This window comes from Elaeis guineensis, chromosome 12 (genome assembly GCF_000442705.2).
Source record: "Elaeis guineensis isolate ETL-2024a chromosome 12, EG11, whole genome shotgun sequence".
Taxonomy (NCBI): Eukaryota; Viridiplantae; Streptophyta; class Magnoliopsida; order Arecales; family Arecaceae; genus Elaeis; species Elaeis guineensis.
This window is the reverse complement of record NC_026004.2, coordinates 11,472,392-11,494,899: the sequence shown is the minus strand read 5'-3', so window position 1 is coordinate 11,494,899 and position 22,508 is coordinate 11,472,392. Positions and strand designations below refer to the sequence as shown.

Genomic DNA, 22,508 nt, shown 5'->3' with positions numbered 1-22,508 from the left:
TTTATGATGCATTAGGAACTTAATATGTTGTTGCTTTGAAATATTTTATATGATGCACTTGAGAAAAGTACCCCTATTTGATTCCAGGAGGGTAGCACCGCGCTAACATAGAAGGTTTTTACTCGTATTAAGGTTGTAATTGCAGCATATCTTTCATTTCCATTTTTTCTTTCAAACATTCGTGAAGTAATAAAAATTTATCCTGGTTGGAAAGATGGGATTGAGAGGATAGATGTTCCCCATTCCCCATTTGTTTTAAAAGATTTTAGAAAGAAAGGATAAAAAGAAGGGATTATCTATTCACTCAGACTTGCCAATTTATAGCTTTCATTAGATTGTGCAATAGCCAATATAAAGATCTATTCAAACAAATGTAAGAGAGCATTCGGAGTGCTTTGAAAGCTGTGCAAAACATGATCAAATAGCTGATGTTGCAAAAAAAAAAAAAAACATTAATCATTCTTTTGCATGAAATATACAATCCGAACTCATCAAATCTACAGCCACTGACTTGGCAGCTTCCGAATCAACTGATTCATGTGCTTGGCAATAAATCATTGAGTTGCAGTAAAAGGGTGATAGATATCCTTTGATGGTTAAAGATAACGGATGGTTAAGTCTTACCTTTTCCTTCAAGGGATGTTGCCTAATCTTAAATATATATTTAATTTATTTTGTATTAATTTTTCCAAATAGCTTTTTTTTAATAAAAGTATGCCATTACTGGCTCATCTTAGGAATCTTATTAACAGTATAAAGGATCTTGTTAACAATGATAAATCAAACTATTGTCCCCAATCATTTTGATGGTGGATGTGAGAAGCATGTCCGGTCCTTGTGGTGCTGCAGCAAGGTATTTGGTGTCAAGAAACAATGGCTTCATTTCCCTATGAGTCATCTTATGGTCCCCCTAAAGCTTACATTGCGACATCAGAGCTACCATGCCTACGGATTAATTTTATTTCTATTTTCTTTTATTTTCTCTTCACTTCATCTTTTCCCTGTTTCCTTGTCTTTTTTTGGCTGATGTCTCTGGGTCCGGAGTGGAGTGGCTGTTGATTTGGAGCAAAAGAAGAGAAATCAAGTACTTTATCGTAATAATAATAATAATAATAATAATAATAATAATAATAATAATAATAATAATAATGATAATGATAAAACTTTGTTAATAGCATCTTGGGTTCAGACCAGTTTCCAGTGAAGAGCAGGGACCGTTGAAACGGGGAAGGAGGAAGAAAATGAACAATATTTATTTCTTAAGGGATCATAAATATTGTACTGGATCCTGGATCCTTTTTGTTGTTTTGTTACAAGATGCTATAGATTAAATCTGATCTGTTTGATGTTAATGGATATAACCCAATATATATTTCTTCTTAAATTTGATTTATTCTTTGGGCCTTTGATTTATAAAACCATTTATCTGGTCCGAACCAACGCGATTGAAGCAGACCTGACTTGTTTCGTTTTTTTAAAATCAGACTGGACTGTTCTGCTGTTGTAGCATTGTGCAAGGACCTGACTAGAATAGTGCAGGGACCTGAATGTAAATCTCATCTATTGGGGGACCCAATCGTAAAGATGTATTTTTCAGATTTAATCCGACCTCTAGTTCAGGGGAACCAAACTGGTTATGGTTTGAGGGTGAACCAGATCTATCCTGTTATGCAACTGCGGAAATATGACAATGACCCACGCACAATTATTGAGGAATCTGTTTATGAATTCGTGTTAACAGTTATGGGTAGAAGGGACCCATATCTAAAAGCATGCTTGTTTATTTCTATTTTGCACATTTCATGTTTAATTTATATGCTACGTAATTGATTTATATGAAAATAAAAACTTATAGGTCTATTTCATGTCTCAAATTATCTTAATAATTGACTAACTTATTTCTTGTTCATGCTTTGGCAAAATACAGAACAGGGCCTCACCAGCATACTCTTAAAAAGCCTCCTTTTTGGTTATTTCTAATAATTTTGGTATTGCAGGTTTGAGTCTTGCAAACTCTTAGATCTCTCTCTCTCTCTCTCTCTTCTAGTAACATAAAAAAACTGTTTTTTCAGTGCTGGAGAATGGTTATTTTTGAAGCTGCTAGCTGAGTCACTTATTTGTCACAAGTAGAGGGTCTATAAATAATATACATCAAGGGTTTCAGATCTAGCTAATCTTGGATGTGCTGAGAGACCAGAAATGCTCTAGCTTTATCTCCATGTTTTAAAAAAGCACACAATATAGTCAATCTATAAATTGATGGTAGCTTAAGTGATGAGTAGATCTATGATTGATGTTTACCTATTTATGGTGCTTTGTTCTCATGCAAAATTGAATCTATGCATGCATAATCTTCTGTTGTTGAATTGATCCATTGGTCATCAAGCTATAACTTTGATTTAAAGAATAATTAATTCCTCGAAATATTCAGTATTGAATTGTTCTTTTAGTGTCTTACCAATTTCTATGTGCGATTAAATTATGGTGCAACATGTGTTCATAATTTTGCTTAACAAAGTTAAGTGAATACTGTAAATTATTGACAAATGATTTTATTGTTTCATCATATCCAAGAATTAAGAAACTAGCCTACTTGATATTCAGCAGTATAACAAAATTGACTGGTTTCATTTTCTCTAAGTTCTAGCATAAATATGTTTCTAGATAAAAATTGGTTATTCTTTGGATTTTATAAATATGTATGCTCAAAAGACTCTTTAAGTTTTTTTTTTTTCCCAAATTTAAATTGTTTACTTCAACTCTTATATGTGGTAAATTTTGAATCCATATAATTCATGCTTCTGCTTGGTATCTAAATCATTTACTGTTTTACATTAGTTATGCAACATGGCTGCTAACATGTCCCATTCAATCATCACCCATCATTGATTAATTGAACCAATTAAATTGAACAATAAAACAACTTCCATGGCTGATAAGGGGGAACTTCACTATTTCATATGATCAAACCATAAAATAGGTCAAAAAATGGACCAATTTAAAATATAAGTTGTATAAAATTCTCACCTTGGGCATGTGATAGAGTCTGAAAGAGAAAATCTACTACATAGGTTGAGTATAAAAATTTTCTATAATTCAAATTTTGAAGAATTTGACAGTCATTCTTCGACATTGAAAGATTGGCATTTTAACTATAGGTTGTTACTAATGCAAGCGGACAGCGGTTCTCCAATAATTTGCAAGCCAGGTCATCTGTTGGTGTGAGACTTATTGTTCAAGATGGATGTGTATGTGCTGACTCTTGGAATTGATTATCATGCTTTTGAGTTATATATTGAATGTGATCAAGTTGTTTATGAATGTGTAAAAAGAGGTGTTGATGGAGGATGCATGCAGGTGATCATAGATAATAACATTCTCCAGTTGAATCTATCGAACCCGGGTGGGATTGTGATGGGAGTTCGATATAATGGTATTGATAATCTAATGAAAGCTGATGATGAAGAAAATAGTGGAGGGTAGGTGGCATCATGGTTGCAATAACCTTCGAATTCAGTTAGTTTGGATTAATTTATTCATCAAGTAGATTATTTTGAAGTTTTGTATATCTATAACTAGTAAATTTTGAGAATATAGCATGACTTGTCAAATGAAATATTGGATATTGATGCTATAAATATTTTTTCCATTCTGCTACTTGTGCCATAGGTGTTTGTTTATTGGTGTAATATGGAAACATGATATTTATTTTTTACCCTTCTTATTAAAAACATGATCTATGATTTTATAAATTTGGGTGTGAGGTTGTTTTGATGAGGATATATCTGATTCAAAACTTTGAAACTGAAAATTTCTTATTTCACTAGCAACTTTGAACTTGATGATCTCCTCCTCCTAGTCATCTAAATGTTTTCATGTTTGGATTTTCTCCCTTTTGCAATAAAACTCCTACCAAAGTTTTTTTTTCTTGATTTAAAAAATTAAAGGAAAAGGTGTTATGTTAGATTAAAATTAAAAAATCCAAAATACAAATACAACCTTACGTTGGAACTTATCATTTTAGTAAACTACTTCATAAACTGATTATTTTTAGAAATCTTTTACAGATTTTTCATGTATTTTCAACATTGTGTTGAATGCCAAGTTTTTTTTGTTCACCTGATGGAGTCCCAAAACTCACCTACTAACTTCTTACGGTTTATAGATCTAGTTTTTGAGTGGGGATAAGATTAAATTGAGTGTCACTTTAATTTCATGATATAATTTGGATAAACATAGGATTGATATAGATGCTATTCTTTCTTATAAAGATATAATATTTTTAAGTTATTTCTAAGTCTTGTTTCCATTGAGCATTTAGGTATTGGGATATTATCTGGGGTGGAACTGAAGTCTTCGGTGTATTTGATAGGTGAGTGAATCTCTTCCTCCACCTTTTTTTCTTTCTACCCTAGAATTGAATATAAAATTTCACAATAGCTGATCATATAAATTGTCTTACAGGATAAAAGAAACAGAATTTACAATAATACTTCAAAGTGAAGAGCAGGTAGAAGTTTCATTCAAAAGAATATGGACTCCATCCCACAATGAGACGCTTGTCCCCTTAAACATAGATAAAAGGTGCACCAAGTTTCACTCATCCATTCTCCTCTTGCATTTGAAAAGGTTACAACATGCTGATAGTTATAGAAGTTTCTAGATTTGTGATGCTCCGTGGTAGCTCAGGATTTTACACCTATGCAATCTTGGAACACCAGGATGGATGGCCTGATTTTGGTATAGGGGAAATGAGGGCTGCTTTCAAACTTCGCAAAGACAAGTAAGTGGACTTTCAGTGACCTCCATTAAATTTTACGTAAATGAAGAATGTTTTAATAAGTTAATAATATATAGTTACATGGATAAATCATCTAATTCTATCCAATGTGATTTTTAATCTCAATTGCTTAAAGAACAACCTACCGCAAGAGGCTTCTGCCGTTGCGGGGTCTGGGGAGAGTCAAATATTTGCAGCCTTATCCTCCGAAGTGGAGGAATTTTTTTCAACATTTCGAACCTATAACCTTCAAGTCACAATAGAGCAATCTTACCATCGTGGCAAGGCTCATCCTCTTTTAATCTTAGTTGCTTATGTCCAGGAGTATGAAAAAAATGGTCATTAACTTAGATTGCCTATAATGATAGTTGTTCTCTAGTTTAACCATCTTTACAAATGTACTAGGTTTGCTCATTTGCCTCAGCTAATTTTACTTAATATTTCTATACGAATGTAGTAATCCATTTTGTATGCCTCTATAGGTTTCATTATATGGCAATGTCAGACACCAGGCAGAGAATCATGCCTATGCCTGATGACCGCATGTCTGAAAGATCTCAGCAGTTAGCATACCCTGAGGCTGTTCTCCTCACCAATCCAATTAATCCAGAACTGAAAGGAGAAGTAAGCTAAATGTATTATAGACCCTTATAAGAAGCTTATTATTTTCCATTTACATGGCATCTGATTTAAGAAAATGTCCATTAATCAGGTGGATGACAAGTATCAATACTCCTGTGAAGATCAAGACAATAAGGTCCACGGATGGATAAGTTCGGATCCTCCAATTGGATTTTGGCTAATCACTCCTAGTGATGAGTTCCGAACAGGAGGGCCTATGAAGCAAGATCTAACCTCTCATGTTGGTCCCACGACCCTTGCTGTAAGTATCATCACTTTTCTATTTTTTTTCCTCATTTTTTGAGAAATATGGTGGCAATGCCACCATAAGGGATTAGACCAAAATCCTCATCCTAGTATGTGGGCTATGGTCAAGAGAGGAGCGAACAAATGGACCCAAGTCCCATTAGAATCATTTACAACTTCTTAAAGTACATTGGATTGTCACATTTCTAATGGTTAAGTAAATTACAGTATAGACTCTTATATTATCCTTTTGTTTGCATACCAAATGAGAAGACATGCAAAAAGTAATGTGAACATAGAGAACTCTACCATTCTTTGTATGTGGCTATATATGTCAATAACCATTACATCACAACCAAGCTGACAATTGATGATCCTGCTGCCTACTTGAGCTTATTAAAGCATTCACATTATGCTTATGCATTTGATTATCTTGTGCTTCATCTGTTTATAATTTGATCTTGCAATTGCCAGAAGTTCAATCTTGTTGTTGTGTTTATTCAATATTTCTTTCTTTTTCCTCTTTGCTATATTTAGGATACATACTTTGATAACATATGGAAATGATGCAATATCTTTTTGGATTTAGATCTATGCATTTGATAGCACAATTTTTTGCTTTCTAAAAGATGCCCCTCAAAAAGAAAAAAAAAAAAAAAAGATGCCACCGATTTCCAGCTAAAATTATTGTAATAGATATCTGTTGATAGTTTCAAGTAAGTTCTTGTCTAGATTTTAGAGTTTGTAATATGCCTGAAATATCATTTCTTTTGCCTAAGAATTCATTTCATCATTTACCATTATAACCTTGTTGGTTTAGTTTCCATATTCTATCTACCTAATCTATAAGTGTGGCAGTGCAGCAAACTGGTCTATAGCCCTACAGATAGATAGATGTATCCTCCTTCAAGTGGAGGGGGTTATATGGTTGAGTCTTGGAAAATATTACCTCAAGGATTTGGTGTAGACGATTCCTTGGTTGGGTTTTCCCTCCCTATACTCAACACACACCGCTGTCATCGGTTGAAAATACAATATCTTGACAGTTATATGTTTTGCTTCAAAGTTTTGCTCATTTTGTTCTAGAATCATGATTCTCAAGTAATAGTTCATGACTTAATTCATAATGAAAAATGCATCTTGATGACATAATGCATGATGCATGTCATCTAAGGTATATCCATTTCTTCCATGTTGATAGCTACAATACTATATTTATATTAAACTCCATGGAGCTTGTTACTGCTCAATAAAGACTCTTCTGATACAATGACTGAAATTTTTGGCTTTTGGTTTTGCTGCATTTTATGCCTATGATTTAAAGATCTTTATGAATATTTAATATTTATGTGATCTTGCTGTATTCAGATGTTTATTAGTTCTCACTACCATGGAGAATCACCTAAATTCAGGAATGGAGAGTACTGGAAAAAAGTTTTTGGCCCTGTGTTTCTTTACCTTAATTCTGCTTCGAATGGAGAAGATCCAAAAACACTCTGGCAAGATGCAAAAATGCAGGTTATTATGTAATCTTATTAGCATATTAGAAATGAAGAGCTGTGTTCCAGTGTTTATGAATGTAGGTTGTCCTCTACTACTATATATCAACTTTGAAAGTGCTAACCAATTTGGAAATTCAATTACTGCTTTTTGTTGTGAACAGCTGTGGCCTAGTGGTCGCATCATGCATTTATTGGGAGTATGTTCAATTTTTGAACCTTGAGAAGTGTTTTCGGAACATTTAAAATGGGTGATTCGATCTATGAAATTATTAGTGCTGCTCCCACTTTAACTTTTCCAAAAATGATAACAGCAAAAGAAAAGGATGGACTATCTGATGAAAGTTTTACAATGGCTTGACAATTATACATGCATAATTGCATATAGACTTACCTTTGTTATTGAAACAAACAATTGTGTGCCAAGAACTTTCTCCAAGTATTTATGTGCATGGTTTTCTGTGTTATTGCAACTTCTGAGATATTCATTTTTCTGAACAAAATTTGAATTGTTTGAGCAATTGCTTTAAAAATATAGTATCATTAAGGAATTAAATGAAGCCTTTTTAAAGTATGGATGAATCCATAATGAAGTTACATATGAAAGGTATTTCTATAATTAATAATTTGTAACTGGATCATGCTTACACTTCCATGCTTCTTTTCTGTATTCTCAGATGCAGAGAGAAGTCGAGAGTTGGCCTTATAGCTTTCCGGTTTCAGAGGACTTCCAAAAGAGCTCACAAAGAGGTTCTGTTAGTGGTAAATTACTAGTTCGAGATAGGTAGGTTTGGTTCTCCACTTCACATATTTCCTTAGAAGTTTATTAGTTCTTCTGGTTTCAGTTATGATAAAGAGAATAAAAATACAATTCATGAGGTTCTAATTGTTTTTTTTTTTTTTTATCATACACTTATACAGTCTAATATTATTCTTGTGTGGTGAAGGAAAACAAAATCTTTATGAATAATGATAAGCCGTTATGGTAACTATATATGGGTTTGCTTTCTATATATTTAAAAGAAACATAAGGCCTCTTCTGAGCATTCTCAGCATTGTTGGCATTCCTCTCTAGGGATAATAGGCATCATAATGGGCTTACTGGTTGCTACACAATGATGTTCAAATAATTAAATTGGGATATGATCCTCAGGTATATACATGGTGATGACATATATGCAAACGGTGCTTATGTTGGTTTGGCTTTACCAGGAGAAGCAGGATCATGGCAAAGAGAAAGCAAGGTTAACCATTTATGTCTTTTTTTTTTTTAAAAAAATGCATAATGATATTTTTACTTTCTAGTTTTGTTTTAAAAAAGCTTGGGCCACAAATGAACATCCTAGTATATTATGATGTACTTTGATTGAATCAGGGGTACCAATTTTGGACCAGAGCAGATGAAAATGGGAGTTTCACAATTACAAATGTTCGAACAGGAGATTATAATCTTTATGCATGGGTTCCTGGCTTTATTGGGGATTACAGATATAATGCAACTATAACAATCACCTCAGGTTATTGTACATTAACCATATGCATTGTTAGTAATCATTTGATTATTATTTCTATAATGGAAATCTAATGATTTCTGTACTTCTGTGAACAGGAAATATTATTGATTTGGGTCCCCTTGTTTATGAACCCCCAAGAGATGGTGTCACCTTATGGGAAATAGGCATCCCAGACCGTTCTGCTGCTGAATTCTATATTCCAGAACCAAATCCTAAATATGTCAACAGACTCTACGTCAATGATCCAGCTGATAGGTTATATATATTATCTAGTCGATAGTACTATAGTTTCATTTTTGGAGATCAGCAGTAGCATAGGAAGGGCAATATTTTGTGTTTTGACTGCACTTGATATCATTATTTCTCAAAAAACACTGTACTCGATATCATTATCTCCTAATTTAATTCGGTGTTAAGCACATCTCGTTTTCTTAATCGGCACTTCATTTTTGTATTAAAAAGAATCTCCTACATTGTTTCACAGATTTAGGCAGTATGGCCTATGGGAGAGATATGTAGATCTATATCCATACAGCGATCTTGTTTATACAATTGGTAAAAGTGACTATGAAGAAGATTGGTTCTTTGCTCAAGTTACCAGGTAATATTTCCTCAACCTTAATTTGTGCTCTTTTCAGTCTCTCTCTCTCTCTCTCTCTAAGGAGATTCAGCTTAACAATTTTGAAGAAAACTATAGGTTCACTGGATGACTATCTTTCTTTACACACTAATGTCTTCATTTGGTTTGTTTGATCTTAATTACTAAATGCTGTTGTTAATGCTCTTCTGCCTTGTAATTTCTCATATGGTTGTAGGTAGACTTCAAATTTTCAGATATGGGCTATTTCAATTTTCAAGCTTCAGAATAGTGTTGATTTTGATTCCTTATTTAAAATTTTCATGGTTAATCATTTGTGATTTATGACATGTAGGGAAGAAAACTTGGAACCGATCCTTCTTTTGACAACATTGGACAATTTTATATATATTTGTTTTTAGTGTTTGGCATGCCGCATTTATAAATGCATATAAAATAATCGCGACAATAGCACCAAGTTGAACAAGTTGTAAAATTCTTTTAACCCTTTATTATTGGTCTTCTTTATATCTGTTTCTATAAAAGTTCGGACTAATTATGAATTTCTCCCGCTATCAAGAAATAATTTCCTTCCAGATTACTACTTTGCATTAGCATTGAATGAAATTGATTTGTACTTGCTCTTACATTTCAGGAAGATTGATGAGAAATTGTATCAGCCAACGACGTGGCAGATTAAGTTTCATCTTGATAGTGTTAATCAATCTAAAAGTTACAAACTTCGAGTAGCACTTGCGTCTGTTGCTCATTCTAAACTACAAGTATACTCATAAAACTTTCTCAGTCAAATTTATGATGTGGTAACGATATTGTGATGAACTAACTTAATCTCTATTTTTGTCTAAGGTTCGTTTTAACAACTTGAAAGCAGATCCTACTCACTTTACAGCGAATCCGAATGGTAGGGACAATGCGATTGCGAGACATGGAATCCATGGATTGTATTGGTTGTACGATATCACTGTATCAAATATTTGGCTTGTTCAAGGTGATAATACGATATTTATCACTCAACCTATGAGCCAAAGCCCTTTTTCGGGTATTATGTATGACTACATCCGCATGGAAGGACCCTCAGACTCTTAAATAGAAAGAATTGATATTTGCATTTAGTTGCCGCATTTGACAAATAATTATATAGTATTTTCAAGCCATGAAAGAACACTAACTCTTCCACTAGAAATGTCATGGCTTCTCAGCCATCAATGAACATTAAAATTCTGTGATGATATCAAATTATTTATTGGAGTTGGAACCGAAGTGGCTTAATCAAAAGCCTTGAACAAAGACACTTTTTACTAATTACTTGAGCTATATCTTTCCCTATTTTTTCCCCCTTTTTTGGGTGGACAAGTGGTGGCAAGCCATTTAATATCTGATCATATCTTTGATTATGAGGCACTCTGATTAAGAGACATAATGTTTCCTCCTCACTCAAATGGGATGATAGCTCTCCATCCACCAACGTAAGATTCAAATTGTATAAATTACGGTCACCTTGAGAAATTTAAACGAGTATTGGTACTTCCCTTGTTTCTTAACGCAAACACTTCTCTCTTGGCCATGTTGTGTTTTACTTTTCCATTAATTGTAACCTGAGAAATTTCAATACATCATACGGAAAGGAGCGAGTATTTTGTTCACGGGTGTGCCTCTTTGTGTCGTTTTGTCTGTCTTCGAGAAGCTTGCCCTATTACACACTCAGTGGCCCACCTGGCTCTCTAGTACCTACGTCCAGAATCCACATCTAATCTATGGTCCTTTGTCTGCACACACCTTGAAGGCCTGCCAGCTTGGGTCAATAGATGAAGTGAAAGGGTAGAGACCAGAAAAAATGGGCAAAGAAAAGCAAATAGAGAACTAACAAAGAGTTTTGTTTGCTAGGGGACTCATCTCCAATGCACTTGGCGTAACAGAGGGACCATAACGGCATATTGGTTGTAGCAGCTATGATAATGTTGAAGTATCCTATTATGTGACAGCAATAAATGGCGACCTCATTTTGATAAGCATCTCGTATATTGGCCTACATATCAACCCAACCTACAGCAAGTGCGATGCCGCTGTAGAACATACAAAAGCTCGATTAGTTTGAATTTGTTGGGCCATTTTTTTCTGTGGATGCATGAACTGTGACAGGCCATCAAGAGAACTGGGAAGAAGTTATCCGATGTTAAAGGGCAAACAATAATGCCATATTTCCGGTCTATGGTGGGGTAACCATAATGCCGCATTTCTAATCCATGACACATGAGTTATAATACCACATTCTTAGCCTGTGATAGGGCAACCATGTAATGGCTAGTTCAAAGCACCAAACCAATCATCCAATTATAAAAAATTCAATTTCTTACTTGCTAAACGAAATACAATTTAGTACTCTCTTTCTTGCAAAATTCAATGCATATAGGTATCACGTTCCATGCAAACCAAAATCATGGACAAATGATGATATATACATAAAGAACATATATCTGCATACAGCTGATCGTATGACGAAACCATAGTCATATTTCATCCAAAGCCATAATCATTGATGCATGAAAAATAGAGACATATGTATGTATGCATGCATGCATGTTCGTATATATGCATACATGCATATATATACAGTCGACTACTCATGAAGATTCTTATCTGCATTGGCTCCAAAATCTAGAGATGTAGGGCTAAAAATAGATCATGTACTAGTATATTCATGTCCATATTTATTTCATTTAACGAATACAAATATAGATGCGAGTCGAATATCTATATTTATTTTAAATAGATATAGATACAATTGGATATTAGACATAAATATCAATACAAGTCGAATGATTAAATTTTATCAAAAATATTACTAAATCGATGATAAATTATATTTATAGTATATTAATATAATCATTTATTTTTCTTAAGAATTCATAAGTATTATATAAAGTTAAGTAAGCCATCTTTTTTAACAAATATGGATATTAATATAGATATTAGTTGAATATTCAAATTTCTATCCATATCTACATAATTTAAATATAAAGGTGAATCTGGATAGATATTATTCAATCCACTTTTACCCTTATAGATATGGTGTTTATGAGTATACTCCTAACATATCCAAAAATAAAATCAATATAACACCAACTTGCCCCTTGATCCACCAACAATATTGATTGTTTAATTATTTGCTAGTTTTGTAATTTTAGCATTGCTAAATTACCCTTAATCATTGATTTATCTATCCTTCTCTAATTTTAAAATTAAATACATTAAGGATTAGTATTTTACTTCGATTTAAGGATAAGCATGTAAAACCTTCTACTCAATGCATGTCTTTTTTGTTTGGATGATTGCATCCCTATGGAACCGCAATCAACGCTTTGGGCAAAGTATAGAGTGATTATAATAAATGGTAGAAACATGTGAGAGAGAGAAAGAAGGACAAAGCTGGATGGGTAACAGTTGCCTGAGTAAGTGAGGTCCAGCCTGGGGTAACAACTCGCTAAATTGAGAGATATAAGTCCAACCTAGCACAAGGGTCATCAATGCTAGGGTTTGGGATGCTTGATGGAGGCCCTGATATAATTTTTATTAATAAAATATCGATATCCCTCTTTCCCTCTAATTAAATACGGCACGATCACCTACCCGTTAGGTGTGAACGTGGGCCAATCGTAGCCACTATTTCGGTGGGTTAAATGGTCAAACAAAAAGCCATCCCCACTCGGGGAATGCCGGCCGGCGGTGTCTTTCTTTCCTGCTTGCCTTTACTGCCCTACTTCACAATTCTCCCGCCCAATCCCCCACCATTTGTAAGCCCGCAATTCTTTTGCATCCAATTTCTTCTCGCAGCAAAATTCCAATTTCACCCTCACAAAACTCAGATGAACCCTGGTTTGAACCAGGATCCCTGGTCACTGCCGTCTAGTCTCCATCAGATGAGAAAATATTTGTTGCAATGATGATACCATATTATCATTATAATAAATTAATAAAAATTAAAAAAAATAAAATATACGAAATAATATAAAATATTATTTATAAAAATTAATATAATATATAATAATTGATAAAATATTAATTTTTTTAATTTATTATAAATTTAACATGTTACCATCGTTGCAATGAATATTTATTCCGGATGACATCGTACGCTCGCTTCTAAATACCTCATAAAACCCGGTTCACTGGCACCTGGTGCATGCAATAGTTTCTCCTTCCAAGTACCCTTTTTTTTTTTTTGGTTACTAAGTACCCATTCTTTGCTCTTTGGGAGCGTTTCCCCATTTTGGACATTACCAGCGCCGTCCCCTGCCGTAACCAGAAAGCTTCCGAGAACCAAAGCCCGGCGAGATAACGAGGCGGAGGAGCTGGAGATGAAGGCGGCGGCGGAAGGCGGAAGAGGATGACGCCGCCGCCACCAATGGCGGCGGAGGTGCTGTCGATATAGAGAGCGGTTCGACGGGAAACGGTTGCCGACGTGGCGGGAGCAGCTGACGGTACGCGCCATCGCGGTTGGCGGACTCCTCGGGGTGGTGGTATGCATCATTTTCACGAAGCTTAACCTCACTACGGTATCATCCCCTCTCGACGTCTCCGCCGGCTTGTTCGGGTTCTGCACGTGAAGACTTGGGCCAAGGTTGTGGAGAAGGGCGGTTTTCTTACAGCTCACCACCTGGAGAATACCGTCGTCCAGACCTGCATCGTCGCCACCTCCGTCGTCGCCTTCAGCGGTAACCTTACCCACTTTTTAATTTTTCTAATAATGTGATCATTTAGGATTTTTGCATATGAGCCCCCGTATAATTCGATAATTGCATATGGGCCACTCTTTCTGATGTCCCTATTCGCAAGGCGCAGGAAAAAAGAAAAAGGTAAATAAATAAATAAAAAAAGACAAAAGATCCGGATGCTTAATTTCCGACACAACTGTCTTGGGTTCCAAGACATGGATGCTTAGATTCCAAACCAAGACATAATAAGACGCGCTTGGAGGAAGAATCCGGATCCTGCTACAAAAAGGCCAAGCTAATCTCCAACGAAATGGGACCAGTCCAAAAGCTAAGGTTAGACACACATGGATGATGCTCTACCTCCGTTATAAAATATATCACTAGTATTGTAAAAGTACAATTAAGCCTCTGCTTGTTTTCATGCAATCGCAGGAAAGCGTTACGAGGTTGTTGTTCGTGTTCGCGAGGCATGCCACCTATCGGTGTGACACTCGATGTTCCAGAGGGACATGTATGTGCTGACTATTTGATTTGATTGTCATGCTTTTGAGTTATAAATTGGATATGTAGTTGTTTTCCAATGTGTAAAAAGGTGGTGCTGATGGAGAATGAATGCAGGTGATCATAGATAATGGCATTTTTCAATTGACGCTATCGAATCCTGATGGGATTGTAACGGGAGTTCGATATAATGGTGTTGATAATCTGCTGGAAGTTCTTAACAACGAAGATAATAGAGGGTAGGTAGCATCATATTGGGATCATAGATACAATAATATCCAAGTCTTCAATTAGTTTGAATTTATTCATAAAGTAGATGGTTCTGAAATTTTGTATGCCTACTGCTTCATGAGTCTTGAGAATATAGCATAACTTGTGAAATAAAATACTGCATATTAATGCTATAAGCATTTTTTTTTTCTTTTTGTATTTTGTGCCGCAGGTGCATGTTGGTGTAATATGGAATGTCTTTTACCCTTTTTTTTAGAAAATTATGATCTATGGTTTATAAAACTGGGTGTTAGGTTGTTTTGATGCAGATATATACGATTTCAGAATGAAACTGAAAACTTCTTATTTTACTAGGAATTCAACTTGATGATTTCCCCCTCTTAGTCATCCTTTTTTTTTTTTATTTTAATGTTTGGATTTTCTCCTTTTAGCAGTGAAACTCCTACTAAAGTTCTTGATCAAAAAAATAAAATAAAGAAAGAAAGGGTGTAAAAGTAAATTAGAATAAAAAAAAAATCAAAATCCAGATACAACGTTATGCATGAACTTATCATTTTAATTGAACTGCTTCCATAAACTGATTACTTTGCCCAATCTTTTATGGACTTCTGATGTATTTTCCACATTTTTATGAACACCAAGTTTCTTTTCACTTAGTGAACAGGCTTTTTAAAATGCTTGGAGCCTCAAAACTCACCTGTTAACTTCTTACAGATTATGGATCTGGTTCTTGAATTGGGATAAGATCAGACCAAGTGTTAGTTTTGTGAGACAATTTGGATGAACAAAGGACTGATATAGATGCTATTTTCCCTTGTAAAGATACAACATTTTAAAGTTGTCGCTAAACCTTTTTTCCATTGAGCATTTAGGTATTGGGATCTTGTCTGGAATGGATCTGGAAGGACCGGTGTATTTGATGTGTGAGTGAATCTTTCCTTTTCTTTTTTCTTTCTTACATTTAAACTGAATATAAAATTTCATAATAGTTGATCATATAAATTGTCTTACAGGATAAAAGGAACAGATTTTAGAATACTATTGCAGGATGAAGAGCAGGTAGAAGTTTCATTCACAAGAACATGGACTCCTTCCCTCGAAGGCACACTTGTCCCCTTAAACATAGACAAAAGGTGCATCAAGTCCCAATCATCCATTCTCCTCTTGCAGTTGAAACGGTTATGAGATACTAATAGTAACAGAAATTTCTAGGTTTGTAGTACTTCGTGGCTGCTCAGGATTCTACACCTATGCAATCTATGAACACCTGGAAGGATGGCCTGACTTCGATATAGGGGAAACTAGGATTGCTTTCAAGCTTAGGAAAGACAAGTAAGTGGACTTCCAATACCCTCCATTAAAGTTTTATATATTACATAGTTAAGTCATCTGATCCTATCCAATGTGATTTTTAATCTTAGTTTCTTAAAAGACCGGCCTACTGAATGAGGCTTCCGCCATTACGAGGCCCAGCAAGGGTTGGATGTATGCAGCCTTAGCCTCCCATAGGAAGAGGCTGTTTTTATGTTTCAAACCTGTGACCTCCAGGTCACAGTGGCACAACCTTACCATTGCAGCAAGGCTCATTCTCTTTTAATCTTAGTTGCTTATATCCTAAAATATGGAAAAAATTGTCTTTAAATTAGGTTGCCTATAATGGCAGTTGATTTCCATTTAACCATCTTAGCAAAGGCACTACGTTTGCTCATTTACACCTCAGCTCATTTTACTTTATACTATTGTGCAAATATATTTATCCATTTTGTATGCAATTATAGGTTTCACTACATGGCAATATCAGATGATAGGCAAAGAATCATGCCCATGCCTGATGATCGCATGCCTGAAAGATGTCAGCAATTAGCATACCCTGAGGCTGTCCTTCTCACTAATCCAATTAATCCAGACCTCAAAGGAGAGGTAAGCTAAACATGTTATAGAAAACCCTTATTACAAGCTTATTATTTCCATTTACATACATGGTATCTGATTAAACAAAATGCCCATCTAGGTGGATGACAAGTATCAATACTCCTGCGAAGATCAAGACATCAAGGTCCATGGATGGATAAGTTTTGATCCTCCAATTGGGTTTTGGCAGATCACACCCAGTGATGAGTTCCGAGGAGGAGGGCCTGTTAAGCAGGATCTGACCTCTCATGTTGGTCCTACCACCCTTGCTGTAAGTATCATAATTTTTCTAATTTAGTTTTTTTCTAGCTCTAGCTTCTCCTTCATGATAGAAAACTTCAGACATCAAAAGACCATATACATTATTGGAAGGCCAAAAATCTTGTAATGTCGATATGTTATGGTTGTTGGAATTTCTTCATATCATCTTCTTGTATATAGTCTTAATATGTCCTGATGATCTATTCATTACATTTCTTGTTTTTTCCTTCTTTCATGGGAAATACAGTGAGAAATGCCACCATGAGGGATCAAACCAAAAACCTCTTCCTAGTACATTGGCTATGGAGAGAGATGCAAACTGATGGACCCAAGTCCTATTGGCATCATTTATAACTTCTTAAAGTACATTACATTGTGACACTCCTCCTTAGTTAAGTAAATTATAACCTAGATTACAGTATCCTTTGTTTGCAAACAACAAGTGAGAAGACATGCAAAAATTAATGTGGACATAGAAAGAATTCTGCTGATGTTTGTACTGGCTATGTATCAAGAACTGTTACATCACAACTGAGCTGACAATTTATGATTCTGCTATCTGCTTCAATTTACAAAGCATTCACATTATGCTTATGCATTTCATTAGCTTGAGATGCAGAAGTTCAATCTTCTTGTGGTTATTCGATGTTTTCTATTGTTTTTCCCTTTGCTGTCTTTAGGATACTTACTTTGATTACAAATGGAAAGGATACAACACCATTTTAGATTTAGATCTATGAGTTTGTTTGCATGATTTTTTGTTTTCTAAAAGTTTTCCCCTAAAAAGAAAAAGATGTAATCACTTTTCAGCTAAAATTGTTCTAATAGTTATGTGTTGATATTGTCAGGAAAGTTCTTGCTCTAGAATTTAAGAGTTTGTGATGTGCCTGAAATATCACTTCCTTCGCCTAATAAATAATGTCATCATTTACAATTATAATCCTGTAGATTTAGTTTCTTTGTCTTCAATCGACTTAATCTATATGTGTGGGAATATAGCAAACTGGGCTATGGCCCTACAGTTGTATCCCTCCTTCAAATGGAGGGGGTTTTGTGGCAGAGTCTTGGACAGTGTTTCTGAGTATTTAGTGCAGGCAATTCTCTTGTTGTGTTTTCTCCTGACACATACACATACACACATGTGCACACACGCTCTCTCTCTCTCTCTCTCTCTCTCTCCCCACTATTTTCAGATGAAAATACAATATCTTGTCTGTTATATTTTTTGCTTTAAAGTATGCACCTGTTATTCCATAATCATGATTCTTATGTATAGGTGATGACTTAATGCATAATGCATTTTGATGACATATGTTTTGTTTGTTACACATCAATGGCTAGAATTATGGTATTTATATTAAATCCCATGGAAATTGTTACTGCTCAATAAAACTATTCTGATACAATGACTTGATTGTTTTTTTTTCTTTTTTTTTTGTTTTGTCTATGATTGAAAGATCTTTATGAATACTTAATATCTATGCATTGTTTGTCTTGCTGTATTCAGATGTTTCTCAGTGCTCACTACTCTGGGCAAGATGTTGTACCTAAATTCAGGAATGGAGAATACTGGAAAAAAATTTTTGGCCCCGTGTTTATTTACCTTAATTCCAGTTGGGATGGGAGTGATCCAAAAATGCTCTGGGAGGATGCAAAGATACAGGTTATTATGTAATCTTATTAGCATATTAGAAATTAAGAGTTGTCTTAGAGTGTTTCTGAATCATGGTCACCCACTACTACTATTTTAACTCTTAAAATGCTAACCAATTTGATAAGTCAATTGCTGGTTTTCTTGCAAAGAGGGCTGTGGCCTAGTGGTCACATCATGCATTTGTTTGGAGTATGTTCCATTTTTGAACCTTGAGAGGTGCTTTCAAAATGTTTGAAATGGCTGAATCATCATTTTTTGAAATAATTAGTGCTGCTCCAATTCAACTCTTCCAAAAATGGTAATAACAAAAAAAGGATGGACTATCAATGAAAGTTATATGATGGATTGACAATTACACATAATCATTTTGCATGTCAAGAACTTTCTCTGACTATTAATGTGCATGGTTTGCTTTGTCATTGCAAAATCTGAAATTTTCATGCTAAGTACTTGATTTTCTTGCACAAGATTTGAATTTGACCAACTGCTTTAAAGTTCTTGTACCACTAAGGAATTAAATGAAGCTTTTTTTTAAATAGTAAATGCATGAATTCATAATGAATTTACATATGAAAGGTATGGCTGTCATCACTAGTAGATGCAACTGGATCATGCTTACACTTGCTTCTATTCTGTATATTCAGATGCAAATGGAAATAGAGAGTTGGCCTTATGACTTTCCTCTTTCTGAGGACTTCCAAAAGTGCTGGCAAAGAGGTTCTGTTAGTGGTATATTACTAGTCCGAGATAGGTAGGCTTTGCTCTCCACTTTCATATATTTGCTTAGAAGTTAACGAGCTGTTCTGGCTTGAGCTATATCAAAGAGCATTCGAATACTATTCAAGAAATCTTGATTGTTATTTTTTTTCCTCATGCATTTGTATAGTCTTAATTTATAACCGTGTGGTGAAAAAAGGTCTTTGTGAATAAGGATAGGCTGCTATGGTAACTATATATTGGTTTACTTTCTATGAGTGTAAAAGAAATATAAAGCCTCTTCTGAACATTCTTATCATGGTTTGCATTACTCGCTAGGGATATGTGGCTTAATATGGGCTTACTGGTTGGTGCGAGATGATTTTCATATAATTAAGTTGGGATATGTTCCTCAGGTATATAGATGGTGATGACATATATGCAAATGGTGCTTATGTTGGTTTGGCTTTACCGGGAGAAGAAGGATCATGGCAAAGAGAATTCAAGGTTGACCATGAAAGTTTGCATTCTTTTTTTCATTAAAAAATTTGCATAATGCTTTTTTTTTTTTACTTTATGTTTTAGAGAAACATGTGCCATAAATGACATCCTAGTATCTTATGTATTATGATTGTATCAGGGATACCAATTTTGGACCAGAGCAGATGAAAACGGGAGTTTCACAATTACAAATGTTCGAACTGGAGATTATAATCTTTATGCATGGGTTCCTGGTTTTATTGGGGATTACAAATATGATGCAGCTATAACAATCACCTCCGGTCATTGTACATTAACCATATTCTTTGTTGTTTTAGCAATCATTTGATTATTGTTATCTGTTATGGAAATCTCATGATTTTTGAACTTCCATAAACAGGAAATAATATTGATTTGGGTGACCTTGTTTTTGAACCCCCAAGAGATGGTGTCACCTTATGGGAAATAGGCATCCCAGACCGCTCTGCTGCTGAATTCTATATTCCAGAATCAAATCCTAAATATGTCAACAGACTCTACGTCAATGATCTAGCTGATAGGTTATATATATTATCTAGTCGAAAGTACAATATTTTCATTTTTGGAGATCAGCAATAGCATAGGAAGGGCAATATTTTTTGCTTTGACTGGACTTGATATCATTATTTCTCAAAAAAGACTACTTGATTTCATTATGTCCTATTTAATTCAGTGTTAGGAACATGCCGTTTTCTTCGGCACTTCATTTTTGTATTAAAATGAATCTCCTACTCTCCTACATTGTTTTTACAGATTTAGGCAATATGGCCTATGGGAGAGATACGCAGATTTATATCCAGACAATGATCTTGTTTACATAATTGGTGACAGCGACTATAAGAAAGATTGGTTCTTTGCTCAAGTTAACAGGTAATGCTTCCTCAACATTAATATATGCTATTTTCAGCCTGCCTCTCTCTCTCTCTCTGTGTGTGTGTGTCTCTGTGTGTGTGTGTGTGTGTGTGTGTGAGAGGAGATTGAGCTTAACAATTTTGAGCAAACTTACAAGTTCAGTGGTGCTGATTATTTCTTCTTCTACACCCTAATTTCTTCATATGGCTTGTTTGATCTTATTTACTAAAGCTTGTTATCTGTACTCTTCTGCCTTGTAACTACTCTAATGGTTGTAAATAGACTTCAAATTTGTCAATACTTGGCTATTTTAATTTTCAAGCTTTAGAATGGTGTTGATTTTGATTCCATGTTTATGATTTTCATGGTTAATCTATTGTGACTAATGATGTGTCGACAAGCATTTAAAATCAACACCAAGTCAGACAAGTTCTAAACTTCTTTTGACCCTTTATTATTGGTCTTCGTCATGTCTGTTTCTATAAAAGTTTGAAGTAATTATGAATTTGACTCATTATCAAGCAATAAGTTCCTTTCAGTTTACATCTTTGCACCAGCATTGAGTGAAATTGATTTGTCTACTCTTACCTTTCAGGAAGACTGATCAGAACTCATATCAGCCAACTACATGGCAGATTATGTTTCATCTTGACAGTGTTGATCCATCTGGAAGTTACAAGCTTCGAGTGGCACTTGCATCTGCTACACTTTCTGAACTACAAGTATACCCATAGAGCTTTCTTTCTCAAATTTTCAACTTCATAATATATTGTGATGAACTGACTTAATCTCTACGTTTGGTAAGGTTCGTTTCAATGACTCAGAAGCAAATCCTGCTCACTTTACAACAGGGCTGATTGGTAGGGACAATGCAATTGCGAGACATGGAATCCATGGATTATATTGGTTGTATAATATTGATGTGCGAAGTACTTGGCTTGTTGAAGGTGATAACACGATATTTCTCACACAGTCTAGGAGCCTAAGCCCTTTTCACGGAATTATGTATGACTATATCCGTATGGAAGGACCTTCGGACTTTTACATAGAAAGAACTGATCTTAGTATTTACTTGTAGCATTCGACAATTACTAATATAGTATTCATGCTATTGAAGATCATGAACTCTGATTATTGCACTAGAATATCACTTCTCAGCCATCAATGAGCGATCAATATAAAATTCTATAATGATTTCAAATTGTTTAATGGAGTTGGAACAGAAGTGGCTTAATCAACACTTCCATGAACATTTTGAAGTTGAAACTCTGTGTCCTTCTCATGTTCTGCTTCCGTAGCTGGATTTGTTTCCATTGAAAATCGAAGTATAGCATTTTTATCAGCCTTGAATCGGGACGTTTTACACTAATTTCCTGATTTAAGTTTCTCTCCTTTTTTTCTCTTTCCTTTTTTGGGTGGACAAGGGATGCCAAGCCACCTAATACCTGAGTTTTTTTTATGAACTGGGAGGTGTGTACCACCCGTGAAATTTCTTAGAGCAAGGGAATATACAGAGCGGTCACAATACTGTGACCTTTGTGTAATGGATGTCCTAGAAGCGAGATTAGATTCTTGCTCAGCGTATTCCTTGTGCCTCCAGGGGACGGTATTAAAAGTTGTGCTACAAAGAATACCACCCTTGCAGTATGCTTCTTCTTTTTCTCTTTTCATCTCCTATGCGGCTGAGAATGCTCGCAAAAATTCTGAGATGCTGCATTGGTGCTTTCCGTTATATTCTAAGGTCCAGCTCCTGAAATAAAAAACAACCTGTTCTATTACCAGTGATGAGGAAGTTGTAACGAATCGGAATATCCTGTTGTTCCGTTCTCACCATAAGCACCAATTCACCACTGGTAGGAGGCATCTTAGAGTCACCCTTCTTACTCGATTCGTTATTTCTGTTACCCAAGCTG

General features: G+C 35.0%; 2 protein-coding genes across 2 annotated transcripts; both read left to right on the top strand.

The window, feature by feature from the left end:
* The first annotated feature begins 3,399 nt into the window (after nucleotides 1-3,399).
* Nucleotides 3,400-10,344, top strand: LOC105055336 (uncharacterized). The gene is made up of 14 exons (XM_019854149.2): nucleotides 3,400-3,479; nucleotides 4,322-4,372; nucleotides 4,465-4,584; nucleotides 4,664-4,783; nucleotides 5,263-5,404; nucleotides 5,493-5,663; nucleotides 7,016-7,165; nucleotides 7,824-7,930; nucleotides 8,300-8,390; nucleotides 8,522-8,663; nucleotides 8,756-8,915; nucleotides 9,145-9,261; nucleotides 9,893-10,019; nucleotides 10,105-10,344. The coding sequence occupies exons 1-14, from the start codon at nucleotides 3,415-3,417 to the stop codon at nucleotides 10,342-10,344; spliced, it is 1,803 nt and encodes a 600-aa protein (XP_019709708.1). The 5' UTR covers nucleotides 3,400-3,414.
* A 3,753-nt stretch (nucleotides 10,345-14,097) lies between these two features.
* Nucleotides 14,098-21,762, top strand: LOC105055217 (uncharacterized). The gene is made up of 16 exons (XM_010936978.4): nucleotides 14,098-14,303; nucleotides 14,403-14,481; nucleotides 14,589-14,710; nucleotides 15,575-15,625; nucleotides 15,716-15,835; nucleotides 15,915-16,034; nucleotides 16,481-16,622; nucleotides 16,714-16,884; nucleotides 18,382-18,537; nucleotides 19,173-19,279; nucleotides 19,641-19,731; nucleotides 19,865-20,006; nucleotides 20,105-20,264; nucleotides 20,497-20,613; nucleotides 21,191-21,317; nucleotides 21,401-21,762. The coding sequence occupies exons 1-16, from the start codon at nucleotides 14,281-14,283 to the stop codon at nucleotides 21,671-21,673; spliced, it is 2,001 nt and encodes a 666-aa protein (XP_010935280.1). The 5' UTR covers nucleotides 14,098-14,280; the 3' UTR covers nucleotides 21,674-21,762.
* The last annotated feature ends 746 nt before the right edge of the window (nucleotides 21,763-22,508 follow it).